Source organism: Tiliqua scincoides, chromosome 4 (assembly GCF_035046505.1).
Source record: "Tiliqua scincoides isolate rTilSci1 chromosome 4, rTilSci1.hap2, whole genome shotgun sequence".
Lineage (NCBI taxonomy): Eukaryota > Metazoa > Chordata > Lepidosauria > Squamata > Scincidae > Tiliqua > Tiliqua scincoides.
In genome coordinates, this window is record NC_089824.1 from 165452575 (window position 1) to 165468325 (window position 15751).

At 45.1% G+C, this 15751-nt stretch overlaps 1 protein-coding gene across 7 annotated transcripts in view; it reads right to left on the bottom strand.

The window, feature by feature from the left end:
• PTPRF (protein tyrosine phosphatase receptor type F) overlaps positions 1 to 15751 on the bottom strand; it is a 182558-nt gene that overhangs the window by 15189 nt on the left and 151618 nt on the right. For all 7 annotated transcript variants that reach the window (XR_010794327.1, XM_066624235.1, XM_066624234.1 and 4 more), the window contains 4 exons: positions 9403 to 9526; positions 7094 to 7269; positions 1583 to 1702; positions 264 to 418 (listed from right to left, as the gene is read on the bottom strand). Coding sequence is in view for 6 of the 7 variants with exons in the window: in XM_066624235.1 (XP_066480332.1) it covers positions 264 to 418; positions 1583 to 1702; positions 7094 to 7269; positions 9403 to 9526 (575 nt within the window). In the remaining variant the exon portion in view is untranslated. The remainder of the gene's footprint in view (positions 1 to 263; positions 419 to 1582; positions 1703 to 7093; positions 7270 to 9402; positions 9527 to 15751) is intronic.

Sequence of the window (15751 nt, forward strand, 5' to 3'; positions counted from 1 at the left end):
ATGTGGAATCCCCCTTGAAATTCTACTTTTCACATTGTTATGATACTGTTGCTGTTTGAGAGAACAGAGAAAATTAAGAGTTGCTCTTATCAACACTGACTGCAAAGTGCTGTTTATGCTAACAGAGGGACTATAATGCCAATTCCCTTACTTCTGCGGCAGCTGAGTGGCTATAAATTCCAACTGATGTGCTAATGACACAATACAGGAACTAGCAGGCTCGTCATGTCCCTAAGGCCACAAACACATCCTCTAAGTCTTACCTGCAGTGTACAACCACCGGCCCAGCATCAGGGGGGTTGCAAGTTTTCACCCGCCTCAGGAAGGCTAAAATAGGAGTGGGATACTCTGGTACTCCATGGTCAGGCCAAGCCATAAACTGGAACTGCCGCAACTCCCGCTTTTCACTGGACCCATTCTATGGAAGAATCCAAAATATGACAGCTGCTGGTGGTGAACAGTGGCCTTAATTCATTCCCTGGTTTCATGCTAATGTACCATAGATTAATGAAAGTTCTTCAACATACATGGCACAGTAGAGGCTTACTCTACGCTAGAGGTGTCAAACTCCTTTCATACAGAGGGCCAAAGTTATCATTCGTGGTGCCTGCTGAGGGTCGGAAGTGACACCATTAAGCAGATGATGGTGAGAAATCAGCACTTTGTTCTCACATAGAAACCCTTTAGCTACAAATGACAGAACAGAAAATGTGCAAACCTTGTCCATAATTTCAAGATATGGGAGAGCCCAATTATAACAAGGGCCTGATAAATTGCTTCCAGGGGCCACATTTGACCTGTGGGCCTGATATTTGACACCTTTGCTCTACAACTTTTACTCAACATGCTTACATTCCTCTGGACATTCAAATCCTGAGATTCAACTTAAGAACACCAGCTCAGTGACATCAGGCCTGGCCCTCACCGGTAGTCCCCAAACCCCACTCCCTTTTTCTGAGCAAGCTATGCAAGGATAGAAAACAACCTCATACCACACTGCAGTCACACCATCCAATGTTATTGTTCTCAAAGCTGGGCTGGTTACTTGTTCCCAAACAGAGACTGAATATAAGATGTTCCTTCTCTTTTTTTCCTAGTGCATGGAGCCCACTGCGTGGGTCCTGCTATCCATCTGGAGTGCTCAGCAATGATGTAATTGTCATCTGCAGTGCTTTGGAGTGCCAATAGGAAAGGGTGGGCTCAAATGCTGCCACCACTGCCTACATGATTGAGCCCAGCCAAGCAGCTGCTGGTCATGGAGTCACTGTGCCTGTCCTCTTGCCACCCTCTTGCAATGCACAGCAACTGTTTTCAGCTACGTGGGGCTCCTATTATAGCTGTATAGCTGGACTGCCACACAGCTTACAGGGAAGGTTGGATGTGAGCCTAGATAGAGATGGAAGGTGGGTTCACGGCTTTTGGGTTATGGGTTCTTTCAACCCCAAAGTGCCAACACACCTCCATGCACGCCATATCCAAAGGACTGGGAAGAGAACCACCTTGAAGTCATGCATCTCATGGGCAGCAGACTTCTGGGAACTCTCACAAGACCTTGACTGCTCACGTTATTTCCCTATTGTACCTTATATAAGGCAAACGTCCGGACTGTGTAAGTTGCCAGCTCAACTGTGTCCAGCAGTGTCACTTGGATCAATCCATAAGTCTCTGTTCCACGGCCTGGCCAATACTGGTCACACTTTACCTGCAGTGGGAGACAGGAGAGAATAGGTCACAGGTCTCAGCATAGGTTTCTGTGATACTTCAAGCTCAGAGCCTGATTTTCTTCACCTCCTTCAATTCTCAAATATCAACTGTGCCTGCTAGAAGACAATGGTTGACAGGAATACACAGGCCTAGGAGTACAAAATTGCAAAGTACAGGATTTGGTTTACACTTATAGAACCAATATGTATTTTTGTTTTGTGCTGTACCTCATTCTACAAAAAGGCCAGAAAATCTGAGTGGTCAGACAGGGAACAAGATGCTTGGTGCTCAAAAGCAGGAATACGGAACAAGGATGCTAATGGTTGAGAGGGAGAGAAACTAAGAGAAATGGTCAATTCAAAAGCAATTTCTTCCCCTGTAATTTCCTATCTGTTCCCTGCTCTTTGGGAAGATTGATGGCTGTAGAAAGGTGTACTCATCTCTCCTTCCCCTCAGTAGTGAATGTGGGACGTTTGGCCACAGCCTATAATCCACTGCTTGGGATCTCTGAGGGGATCTTGCTACAGGAATCACTGCATTGTCTTCCCTGGATTCCTGAGGAGTAGCAGAAGGGAGACACCCATTTGAGCCAAGACAACATAAGGAGAGGCATTTAGGCTGATCACAGCAGTAAGCCCAGTGGCTTACAGTCTCTGAATGGACATTCAGAAAATTTCCAGAGAAACAAATTGAGATTTTATAGAGAGCTCCTCTTTGACTGACTTGTCAAAACAAGCCCTGAAGAAATGCATATCTGACATGACTTTGTCTTGAGCTGGGTACATGTGCTGGGAGGAACCACCAACTGGGTGGCTGAGAATGCTGCTGTCTAGCTCAAAGACAGGTGACCTGCTTTGCTGGAAAGGCACTATATTGCCAGAGAATGCATTAGGTTCCAATGCCCATTTTCTTCCAATTCTCTGCCCTTGACTTCTCTTCTCTGTCCCCCAAGCTCTTTGTTAGGAGTCAAAGTCCAAAAACTGGAAACTGGAGTTCCTTTTATAACTCTACTTGGAAAAGTCAGCTGGGACTAAACTCTGCCCATTTCCACTGAAAGACGCAATTCCTATTTCTCTAGAGCTGCAACCCCCCTTGCTTATGGGCCCTGCTCTTTGACCCCTACTATTTATCCAAGACAGGAGAAGCTGGCCCTGCTTCCTCTCCCAAGTCTTCTTTCACACCCCTGACAACATTTTCAATAAAACTCCAGTGTGCTTGCTGCTCCCTCTCTCCCCCCACCCCACATATTCATGGGGGCCCACCCTTCCCCAAACCTTCTCTTGCCCTTCAACCTGTTCTGCCTGCATCTCCCTCTCCTGACCAGCTAAGAATGTAGCTGCCTGGGTACATCAGAACAGTTTCATCCCTGCCCTACGCAAGGAAGAATGAATGAGGATCATCTAGTCCTGTCAAGAAATAGTAAAGTTAATTATTAGCTGTGTGTGTTTTTACAGGGAATGCAGAGAACGTGGAATAACTGTCTAATTATAAATAGTGTTTTGCCTTTTAATTGAAGATGCTTTTAGTGGGTGGGCTTTGTAACCATTCCTGGATAAGAGATGAAAGTGCATCATATAGCCTGGAGTGATTCCACTGGGCTTCAACTTCCTCTGCTTCGGGCAAGGTCTGACCTTTTTCTGTGCTTGGGTTTTCTTGAGTGTCTGTGCAGGTGGGAAGTCTGCAGAGGAACTGTGTGCCTGTCTAGAATCCTGGTTCCCTGGAAGCCCCCAAACTAAGTGCTTAGTAAGGAAGGCCTGCTGCCTGGCTGCCTTGTGAGCTCCCTCACCCAAATGACAGATAGCTTCACAACTGGATGGCAGGAGTGCAGGACCTGCCTCAGTCTGGCAGCCTCTTCAGTAAAAGTCTCCCTGTTCCTGCCCAACTCTGGGGAAATGGTATTGCTGTGTATGTACAAACACAAAACAAACTTTGAAGTAATCTATCCCAGGGTTTAATAGCGGAGCCCTGGCTGGTAATTGAAAATTATTTATTCATGACCAGATAAGAGTCACTCACATTTTCTGCCAAATTTACCCATAATGTTTATGCCCCATTTTCAAGCTCTGTAAATTTTATGCTGAAGCTGATGCACGATGGCACTAAACCAGATAACAGAGTCTTTCTTCTGGCATTGCTTGCTTCTCATCAATGTCAGGAACACACTCACAACCTGGAAATTCATCTGCTGCTGGCAGTGTCTACTGGCTCCCTCAACTGCTGAGAGAAGGAGGAGGATTCCCCAGCAAACAGGTGCAATAAAAGGAGAAGGGCTGCTTTTAGAAGGTACTAGTGTCAGGAGGATCCATCCAAAACTTGTGTCCTGGAGGTATGTGGCGGGTGCCAATGAGCATGCAAGAGAAGGTTGCTCTGAGAAAGGATGGACTCCAAGCAGTCAGAGCTAGTTCCTCTGCAAACATAATGCCCCTAGACTAGGCTCCAGAGAAAATGGTATACTGCATATTCTGCTGCCAATTGTGAATGCTTTGAAGGCAGTGGATGGATCTCTTACTTGCAGCTTTTACATACTGCACAAACCTGAAAGGTAAGGATGATGTGTGCCATTAAGCTGGCATAATCTGCAGGCCATAAAACCAAGGCTCCTGGCACATTTTTCCTGCTCTCTCTTCCAGGGTTGGCTTTAAGCCAATTGGACCAATTGTTCCCCGCGTCTAGGAAGGGTCTCGTGCTAGGGTAATCTACTCTTGTATGCAATTTTATATTTAAATGTGCTTAAATCCATTATCTCACATGCACTTTTTAACCAAACATTTTGACTGCTTTCCATTCTACCATAGAGATATAAAGTTTATAATAAATTTTATTTATTCCATGGACCTCGCCCACCCCTGCAAAAGATGTTTCCAACCAGGCCCTGCAAGCTTCTAGGGTTGGCTCCGCTCCCTTCACAAAATGCAGAAAGGCTTGGAAGTACTGGGCTCCTGGAATCCCAGATGGCAAAGTTCAAGGCAGCAAGAGTATCTACACACACAGTATTGCTACTGGGGCTGTGAAAATGGTCGACACCTGCCAGCACTTGTTTCAGGCAGCTCTCAGACCTACTGGGATGGGAGGCAGCTCTTCAGCTTGGAAGACGGGAAAAGGGGCAAGCTCAAGTGAGTACTGAACAAGATGGAGAGGTGTTAAAAGTGCATCCTCCATCTCTGGATCAGACTTTTACTCCTCCCTCTCAAGTACCTCTTTGCCTGATGCCACTCTGAAGCAATTATGATTCCTTAGGTGCCTGGATTCAATTGGTTGGCTGCTTGCTTCTCTGGGAAGTATATCCTATCTGTGAGCAATATTAAGGGCTAGCAGCCTTCTACAGTGTAGCAGTAGAATTCCGCTCAGTACAGAGGAACATGTAGGTAACAGCACCCCTCCCCCTCAACTACACTTGCCTGGGCAGCGGGCTAACTTGCTGAAGTATGTCACCTTGAGGGTGCTACTGCATCCTCCATCTCCTAGGAGGTAATTAGGAGAGAGAAGCCTGGAAAGTGTGCGACCAGGAGATAATGTGCATCTCAACAGCAGCAAGGAAGGAGGCAGAGACAGGTGCCCAAGGGCCTTAGAGAACATGTTATCTTGAAGAAACACACTCTGTGGAGTATCTTCTGATAGCTGGACTGCCTCAGAGCAAAGCAAACTAGATATTCATTTATTCTGACATTAAGAGGACTGTTCCTGCCTCCAATGCAAGTGCTGATTCTGAATTCTGGAATTCTTAAGTCCAGTTAATATGTGCCAGTAAACATGGTGTTGTGGTTCAAAATGCAACCACAGTGCCACTTGGTAAATGGTGAAGATCAGCTCCCCATGAATTCTCACAATTTTAGTCATATCCATGCAAACTTCAGAAGAGAGGGGTGTCCCTTGGTGTGGTGAGGGGGATGGTGTTTTGTGAGGAGTGGTTTTACACAACCTGCAATCACCACTTGGGTGCATTTGAAACAGCAAATTGGGCCTTGGCTTTAAACTCATAGCTTGAAAAGTAGCCTTTGCCTCTGTTTTTCTAGAGCAGGTGCAGTTTAAGAGCCTGCCTTATCATCTTTGTACATGGTTGCAATGGGGTGACCACATCTTATTTTGATTGCTCCAGAAAAAATCAACCATTATTAAGGAATAATTGAGGCTGTTTAGCTTAGAATCTAAGTAATCTTTTTGCTGAGGAGGGACTTGATAGGAGATTTATGAAATGTAGGAACAGCAACTAGAGAAAAATGTCTTGAAAACTTGAGGTTATCTAGAAAGATTAAAAGGCATAGATTTAAGTCAAACGAAAGGGTATCTGAGGATTTTGTTTTTTCAGAATGCATCAACTTATGGTCTAATCATAACTAACAGTAGCACTGGTAGAACGCACATTCTATGGCTGCAGGTTGACATAATGCAGTCATAAAGCGCTTTGTGACAGTGTTGTCAGATGTTGGGAGGGCTGCTGAAGCTTATAAACCTGACACAGGAATGAAACAGGGTGGAGGGAAGGTGGAGGATGGGTGGATTGGGCCTGGGAGGGGGATGGTTCAGTGGTGTGATGCCCCGAATCCAAACCCTTTTCCTGGGCCTGACCCACCTGCATGGGTCAACATGGAATTGTGCCAGCGATATAGCTGGCGCAGTTCCAAGCTAACACATAGCAGCTGCTGGAGCTTACTCAAGGGCAAGGGCACAAATGTTCCCTTGCCCTAAGGAGACCTCCGGCAACCAAGACCCCTCTGTGGGATACAGCGAAGGATGTGCTAGTGCCACTGCATTGCCACACAGGGGTTTAGATAGAACTGGGCTGTTAACTGAACAATTTGCTACTGAATGCTGTGACGTCCTCTAGCACTCAGAACAAAGATGCAAAGAACAATGGCTCCTAGCCATGATAGCCAACAGGCCAACTTTGAATGTCAAATGCTGAAGTCAGGGATATTAACTCTTGGTTGGATCCACAGCAATTCATAGCATAGCAATTCTTACTGGAAATTGGCACGGCCTCAGCAAAAGCTAAGTTTGTACTGTAGAGGTAAAATTCACATGGTGAAGAAGGAAGCTTCTTCTGAACAGCTGAATGTATCTGCAGACTAAGAACTACATCTCTGAGGTATTTGAGGTATTTCTGGACACAGGCATCTTAAACTCAATGACCACAGAGCTAGTGAAACATGCAGGATTACAGGAATGTCCCTAAAGTCCTATGCAAATTTTCATGCAAGGGGGTGGGAATTGTGATAGCAGATCCCATTCATGTCTGCACAATGGTCTGACCATTGAGACACCATGTTTCCCAATGAACAGGTTGCACAGTTAGCTCATAGGCCACTAGAGAGATATGCTCTTCAATGTCTGTAGTTTGCCAGATTCCCAAACTACTCTGCCCAGAAACAAAGCTTCCATTTTTTCCTACCCGAGACTTCTCCTCCAGCCGGGTCATCATGACGATAGTTGCTGTGCGTTGTTCCCACACCATCCTCCAAAAGTCGCTGAGTGTCTCTGGCAGAGGTCCCTGTGTAGCAATATAGGCATTCTGCTTGCGGTAGCCATCAATGTAGTTGGCATTAATGTAGTCACTTCCAGGGACCCCTGGAGGACAAAAGGGCAGCATGAGACTTTGGGGTTCGAAAAACAAAAGCAAGTCAGAATTCTAGAAGGGGAAAGAGATGGAATAGCCATCCTGCTTAACATGACACCGCTGCTGTGCAGACTGGTGAAATGGATGAAAGAGCCATGTTAACTGATAGTTTACAAGAAGAAAGCTAAACTGTCTGACACAACCCAACAATCCAAATCAAACATGTTGCAGGCCAATCAGCACCCAGCAAAGCTAGGGCTACTCTGCAAGAGATAAAGATAGTGTTTTTGTCTTTTGCTACTGCAGAAGCATAATGCCGGCTCCTCCAAAGATTTGGGCTCCTGTATGTCCAGAGTCAGAACTTATTGCAACTGACATCTCTTTAGCAACAACACACCTCTCCCTGTGTGATCAACAAATAAGCAACTGCTTCAACGAAGACAGATTTACCTATGGGGCACATACTCCATGGAGACAACAGCTGAGAACCTGCCAGGGTCCCATTTTGCAGTGAAATTTTGAAGCCACACTTGGGTGGCAAGTATGAGGCTATTAGTCACACTATAAGATGGATAGATTCATGCTATCCCTAATGAGCCACATCTTTTCCCTCTCTCTTTGCTCAAAATGGCAGGGGAAGTATTGCATGGCACCAATTACCCAAACTCCCAGGCCAATGTCATTTTATGCCTTAATATACCATCACTGAAATCTTGCAATCCCTTGTCTTTCCTTAACCTAAGTCAGTGAAGATGAGAGGCTGAGGACTTGTTTGCACAGCTGCAGTGCAGAAGAAGTGGCTGTGTCATGGCCCAGACACTGGCAAACACTATAGAGAGTAAACAGCTCTAATCATAGCCCAGGGGAGGACACATATGCCTTGATGTCTTAAGACTATGAACACCAGAGACAATGCATAGTCCTGTTTGCTCACAGAATTTATTTCTTTACAATGTTTCTGACCGCCTTCTAAAACATTTCAAGGTGGTGGGCAATGATCCCATGCAAAATAATAAAAAGATCAATTTAAAACAATAAAAACCATAATTGGCAGAGATTAAAGTAACAGCAAATCAGCAATAAAATCATTCACGGAAAGCCTGGCGAAATAAGAGTCTTCACTACCCACTACTTTAAAAACTATGAGGGTGGTCATCTGGCAGGTGACTTTGCGCAGGGAGTTCTGCAGGTGTAGCACCACTACAGAAAAGGCCGTTACTGGTACTTGCCAACTGAACTTGTGTCAGTGATGGGCCAAACTATAGGGCAGGCGAGGTTGTGATGTTAAAGTCAAGCTCATTTGTTTGAAGGCATTCCATACAAGTTAACCCATTTTTGCCCCACCCACAGATGTACACATTTGGTCCCTGTTGTGTATATGCAATGTTGGGCAGAAATAGTTTAATCTGGGCACTGAATGTGGAGGGCTCTAAAGGTCAGTAACAACTTGAACTGGGCACAGAGCACTATGCCAAACTGTTCAACCCACAGATAAAAGCCCTGACCAGCCTGTGGCTCAAAGGCTCAAAAATGACCTTTGTGTGGATTCAAACAGTAGTTTTAGGACATTTTAGGTAGTTTTAACAGTTTGAGAGACACATCACTTCTAATAGTGTACACACACACAAACACACTCCATCCACCTGATAAAGGCAATTCAAAACCTATTTACTAGGCAAATGTGGAAAGACTGCACCATGACCAGTAATCTGTCTTCAAGTCTCTGAAAAACCTGTTGTCTGTCTCCAACCTTTGTTGGACAACAAAGTTGGAGAGGAAGTTAGCCAAGTTGTGCCTTCCACCTACTTACAAAAACAACAGCAAAAGCTGCCAAGATGGGACTCTAGACAAGACTGCTAACAGAAGGGCCTGCCTGAATTCTGATGCCAAGTTCCTGAAGCCTTGATGTGCATAAAGGATGACTGCAAGTCTTCCCAGAATGTGTGACAGTGGATCAGTAATAAAGTCATGTCTGACTGAGTCACAGCACACCCCCTCCCGCCCTCCAAAGGCAACTCATCTTAGCCCCTGTTCCACAGCATGAGGTTGTCAGCAAGAGCTAAAATAGGATACATTTTTTCCATATCACATAGTATGGGATCCCTGTGCCTTGTACACAGTGCAGTAGCTGCTAATTAACTCACCATCAATGGAGGTAAGGATAACACGAGAGTGGTCGTAGGCAATCACATTTGCATAGCGATTCTTTGGTTTGTTCACTTCCAAGTTGGAGTTCTCCCAAGTGAATTGCTGCCCAGGATCAATGGACTGCAAAGAAGAAGAGGAGAGGGGGGAAAAAGGAATGCCAAAATGTATTGTACTTTCAGGTTATTTACATGTTTTCATCACAACCTAGATATATTTCTCAAGTCTGCAACAAGCAGCAGCCACTTCCAGAATGTGAAACAGTGTGATAGAAAGAACACAGAACTTTCATATTGGAGACTTGCAGGTTGATTCATAGATCTATTTGCCATGGGCACATTCAATCTGGGGGAAAAAAGAGCTACGCGTATACTGAAGGGCAGATTCCAAAAGCAATAATATGAGTTTGCTCTTGCAGTCAATGCAGCAATTAAACATTTTTTTTACACTGAATTCTCTGATGTCAAATAGCTAAAAGTAAAAAACAGTAGTTCATTCCAAGTGGGTGAGCATTCTTACACAGGTGAATTATCTTACGTGCAGCATCTTGGTAAGTCTATGCCCCAATGGAACAAATACACTTTTGAGTTCTGAACTGGCAAAATACGTTTAAAAGCAAGGTTGAAAACAGAAGCAAGTATGTACAATGATATTCTTTTCTTCAGAGAATAGCTAATGAAGGAACTATTTGTTTTGTGACAAACATGCATCTGAAAGCCCAAACTACTGTAAATGCCACCCAGTGGTGAGGCAACATTTACAGATGAATAAGGGTGTCCCCCTATCACTTTTTCCTCTGCAACCTCTGCAGCTTCTTCCCATTCAATTTCAGAACAAAGTCTCTGGATATGTGGTTGTCAGGGAAAATACTGGGAGAAGGCAGGCTGACTGAAGGGAATAGTTTCTAGTGATTAGTACGCATGCTTGCACCCTTCCTGCTCTCTGTTTTTCCTTTTTACTGGGTCAGCAGCAAAATCGGGGGAGAACTGGCAGCTTTATCAGCTGCTACCATCCTAGGCTACAGAGACCACGACGGGAGGGTGGGGGGGAGAGTCTGAAAACACTCTTTTTCCAGGAGAGCACTGAACCCCTGGAGTTCTTATTAAAAATCAAAACCACAGTCACATCTGTAGAATGTTCAGATGTAACAACCCATAGAATTACCTGTGAACTTGGACTAAGTGAGCTAAGAGTAAAAATGCAACTAGTTTATTAAAAATCCACAAGAAAAGGAATTGAACAAAATGGAGAAAATGGAAGGGGAAAGAGAAAGTACAAACAGGCTGATGGAAGATGCCCAAACTCAGCTGGAGGGTCACAAAACAAAAGCCTGATCAAATACATACAATATCCAGGAATGCCCAGCAGATGGAGGTGGGATGCAACTCAGAATCAAAGCCCACAAAACTCCCTCAAAGCTAAATTGGTGAAGTTTGCAGCTTGGCTTTGGTGCAGAGAAGGGCAAACAAAGAAAAATAAATCAATTCCCTAATGCATCTAGCTATGATGGCAGTTCCTGTCACTAGCTACTTATATGGTCCTAATAATCTTTGGAAACAGCACTTGTGGAGAGTAAGTAGGTGTGCCTTCTATGAACCAGTATTCAGTTTTCACAGCAAGAGTGGGCAGAAAACACACAAGACCTTCCTTGTGTTTGGACCTAAGTATCCAAAGTTTGATGATGTCCTAAGGTTAACTGATTGGAGGGGTGGAGCCCACCTGGCCACTCTGTCCCATCACTTCACCTAGACTGAGGGGTGCTGCCCAGTCAGCAGGGCATGCCAATCTCGAGGCAGATTAGCTACTCCAGACAGGAAAGAATGTTTCTGAATCCACAAACACATGGCTGGTGGATAATGGAGTTTCAGACTAAGAACAAGAAGTTGCTTGCGGAAGGATGCTCCAGCAGCTTTTTAGGCAGCTGAACCTGCACAGGAGCTTCTGGGGAGTTAGAAGTGTCCAAAATAAGGAAAAACAAGCAAAGAAGGAAAAAAAAACAGGGCATGTGTCACAGTGGTGTTAGCAGAGGAAACAATAAAATCTCCAAATGCTGTTTCTCCTTTCCTGCAGAGAAATGTACTGCAGCCCATGTAACCCAGACCGGTGTACATTGTTAGCCATTGCTGTTGTAAGGCAGCAAACCTTGACACATCTACCTGAGAGTAAGCTCCACTGAACACAGTGGGACTTCCTTCATGCATAGCACCATGCTGTAAATTTGGTTTTTAAGCCATTTCTGCCCAACCTTGCATATACACAACCGGGATCAAATGTGTACACCTGTGGGCTGGGCAGAAATGGGTTAAATAAGGTCCAAGACTCTCACGGCCCAAGGCTTCAGTTTGTCAGGGTCACTAGAGCTACTGGAAAACAGAAGCACTGTCAATTTTTTTCAGGAAGTTAAATGTGCATGTGCCAGGAATGAAACTGCAAAGAAGCCAGTGATGGCAAGAAAGTATAGGAAAATGCCTTTAACAATCTCCAACGGGTTACCAGGAGTGCAGAGCAAGTGCAGTTCTCTTCCCCCTTCTGGAGGATTAGGATGCAGCACTGAGGTGGAACCAGATGATAGTGCAGCCTCATGGAACTGTGAATGATTTTAGTCCTTTCTCACATTGAGACCCAACTCATGCACTGGGGGTCAGGGAGAGCACACCAGCAAGTCCTGCCCCTGTACTGACATGTTCCCAAAGCCCTCATCCCCAAATGTACAGCATTTGTCTGCTCTGACAATTGCTACATCCAAGGAGATTCTCACTATTCCCAGTCATGGGGAGAATCTCTCCCTGGTACTTTGTTCATCAATGCAAGCCAATGCCATGTGTGTGGCAGTTGAGGCTTTGGGGTCATGCTGGCAGGACTTGCAGAGTGTTCTTGCTCCTCCCTCCCCCAACATATGAACAGTGTTCAGAGGAACAACATGTGAGCAGGGCTTCTGTGGAAGCAGTATCATTAAATGATTGTTTTTTCACAGTTTTGTCCATGCCCAGCCAAAGAGATCTCTTTTAGCCAGGCAATATTCTATGGAATCACAGTGAATTCACACCTGCATCCTCAACACAGCTGACAGACAGAGAGAGTATGACCTGAGATCAAGTGGTAAGGAAGCTGTGCTCATCCACCTACGTGTATCCAGGGCACTTGTCTGCTTTCATCAAGATAATTGCCACAATCCCTTCTATAGCTGACAGGACTAATTCACCACATAGGCAAAGTGTCTCTTCTTTTGAAAAACTTCCCTTATTATTAAAATATTTACATACTGCTTTTCAACAAAAAAGTTCACAAAGTGGCCCACATAGCAAAATAAATAAGTTAGTAAATAAAATAAATAAATGATTTCCTGTCCCCAAAGGACTTCTAGTCTAAAATGATGTAGAAGAAACACCAGCAAAGTCACTGGAAATGTTATTCTGAGATGAATTGGTACAGGACTCCCTTCAGGCCCCACCAAAGCTCGACCACTGTCTCAGACAGCCCAGGGTTGCCCCCACCAGAGGGATAAGAAGAAGGGAGGGAGGCAAGTCCCTGTTCTCTCACCTTCCCACCTTCCTCCATACAGGTCCTGTAGCAAATGAATAGGAAGAGCAAAACATGCTGGGAGCGCTCCCAGCATTTCCCGCTCTTGTTCATTTGAAACAAGACTTGAATGGAGGAAGGAGGCAGGAAGAGAAGGGGTTCCACCCTCAGTCAGCTTAGCTGCTTTCCTATGCAGACAGGTGGGTGGACCAGGCAGGATTCCTCCCCTTCCTCCAACACAAAAAGGACGAAGATGGGGGGGTGGTGCTGCCCCATTTCTTCCTGCTTGCTCATCTGGCAGCAGACCAGAGGGGGCAGTGGACAGATATGGGGTGCTAGTCAGCCAGCTACTCTCCCAGCCTACCACTCAGTAAGCCTTTCAGGACATTTCATAAGAAAGTTGGCCCAGCCTCCTCCAGCTACACATAAGAAGACCAGCACTTTAAAAGCTGCTTCTGTGTTCAGTTTGCAGAAGCATCTGACTGCAGTCTTCAGTTAATGATAGGGGAACAAACAAATGATATTACTGGGGAACAAACCCAGCTATGACAACAAGGCATTGCAATTCACAGCCCCATCTGCCAGTGACCCACAGACACAGTTCAGAGGGTCTAACAAGAGAGCAGGCCCAGAGCAAGCTAATTTATGACAAACTAGCATGCACATCAGCAACAAAGTTAACACAATGCAGTCTGAGCTGGTACTGTTCTTAGTTCCCTCGACTCTGATGTGAACTTCCTTGCCCAAGCTATTAATCATTAACAACCATGCAGGCACTTTCCTTGCCTGCATTTCCAGGAGTAACAACTACTCAAAATTTCTGTACACTGACTGGATCACTGGCATGGTGATGATGGTAAAGTTTGTGATATTTCATAAACCTTTCTGGCAAAACAGAACATTTCCATGTTAGGTTCAACGGCAGAAGAGCTCTGCTTCAAAAAAGAGCAACATGGCACAGAGAGGGGATTTTCACAGCCTCAGCAGGAAGAATATGACATCACTGCTAATAGGCAGTTTGGGAAATGCAGGATGTAAATAGATGTTTCCAATAGGAACCCTGTAATCTTCTATTATCAAAGTGATAAGCAGGCAGTGCAGTGCAAAGTGGCAGGAGCAGAGGCAGCCAAGCTCTCTGCAGCTCATGATTGAGACTCTAAGGGCACAATCTTAACCCACTTTCTAGCACTGACATAAGGGTAATGCAATTTCTAGGAAAGGGAACAAACACTGACATACCTTGAGGAGGCCTCTGTGACTGCCCCCCAACTGCAGGATGCAGCACATGCCCCACTGGCACAGCTATGCCAGTGCTAGAAAGTGGGTTAGGATTGCACCCTAAGTCACATTAAGCACATGCCCCACTTGTTAGAAAAAGGCTGCTCCAGAGTCTCTGGTCCACAGCTGCCTGAAGCGGTCCATCTTACACCTGAACAGCTTTTAGTTTCCACGAGAGAAGATTTGATTACATCTTTAAGCCTGACCTGTGTTCCTCTAGGGGAGAATGGATGATAATTCACAATAGCCAAATGTCAAGCCGTAGAGTTCTGGAAAGGAAAAGCCCCTTTTGCACACTGAGAGGATGGTTGCACTCTCTCCCACACACCTTTGAGGTAGTAGACTGGTGATCCATAACTATGTGGCCCACATCATTTTCAACTGTGCAACTTCTGCACAGCTCTCCCAAGGGTCTTGTTCCAAGGTGAAGGCCAGGGTCGGTGTCAGAGAAACAAAACACCTCTCTGTTCAGACTCAAACTGAGACAGCTGCTGTGTTTTGGAACAGAAGGCCATGCCCTTGGAGGGCAGCATCAGCACAGCCATTAAGACAATCCTCTTGCCTTGTGGGTGAGGAAGTGCAAAAGCTTCCACTGTTCTTTCACTAATGACACCATCAGAGGGCAAACAGGTGAGCAAGGCAGGGGAAGGAATCCACCTGGCTGTGAAGAGGAGCTAATTAAATACGCCTGCAAATGAGTGACTCATTTAGAAGTGAAATGATTTAATTTAAACCCCAGTGATGAATTGATATGCACCTGTTTCTCCCTTAATGGCGTGCAAATGAGTAAATAAGGCAAGTTAGGCAGGAGTGGAAAGGAGAGGGAAATCTGGGAATCATTACTAGTGGGTTCCATCCCAGCTGGATAGAAGGGAAGGGAGGGTTCAGAGTCAGAAGTTGTGAGCTGTGTTTCTTGCTGTGTGATTAAAATGAGCTAGTACAACAACGTGGTAGAGTTACAGACAGAAGTTCTTTAAAATTCTCAAAATAAGGGTGTAGGAGGAAAGGGATACAGAGCCATGCACAGGATATCCTCCCTCTTTCCATGACATCATATTACATATGGAGGGATTTGCACTAGTGCTTGTAATTAGTAATCAGTGCTTGAACCCCTGCTAACTGGGTAAGAGGCACTTTTTCAAGTGGGTGCTCCTCTTTTATTTAGCAGGGGGAGAATAACTGGTCCTCCTCACCCCAGCAGAGTCTCTTCTAGTGGCTGTCTGCTGGTGTTCTTTTGCATCTTTTTAGATTTTGAGCCCTTTTGGAACAGGAGGCCATTAGTTCTTTGATTTTCTCTGTAAACTGCTTTGTGAACTTTTAGCTGAAAAGTGGTATATAAATATATTAACAACAACAACAATAATAATAATGGGGGCTTTGATTTATTTGGAGCATTGCAGCCACCAGCAACTATGTTTGCTTTAATAAAGTGAGGCCGGGGCAGGCCAATAGTTTCTTGAAACTACATCATCGGGATGCCCCAGTAATGTGGGAAAAACACTTATTTTACAAAGGCAAAACTGTACCCGAAGGCTCCTATTCCCTTAGCTA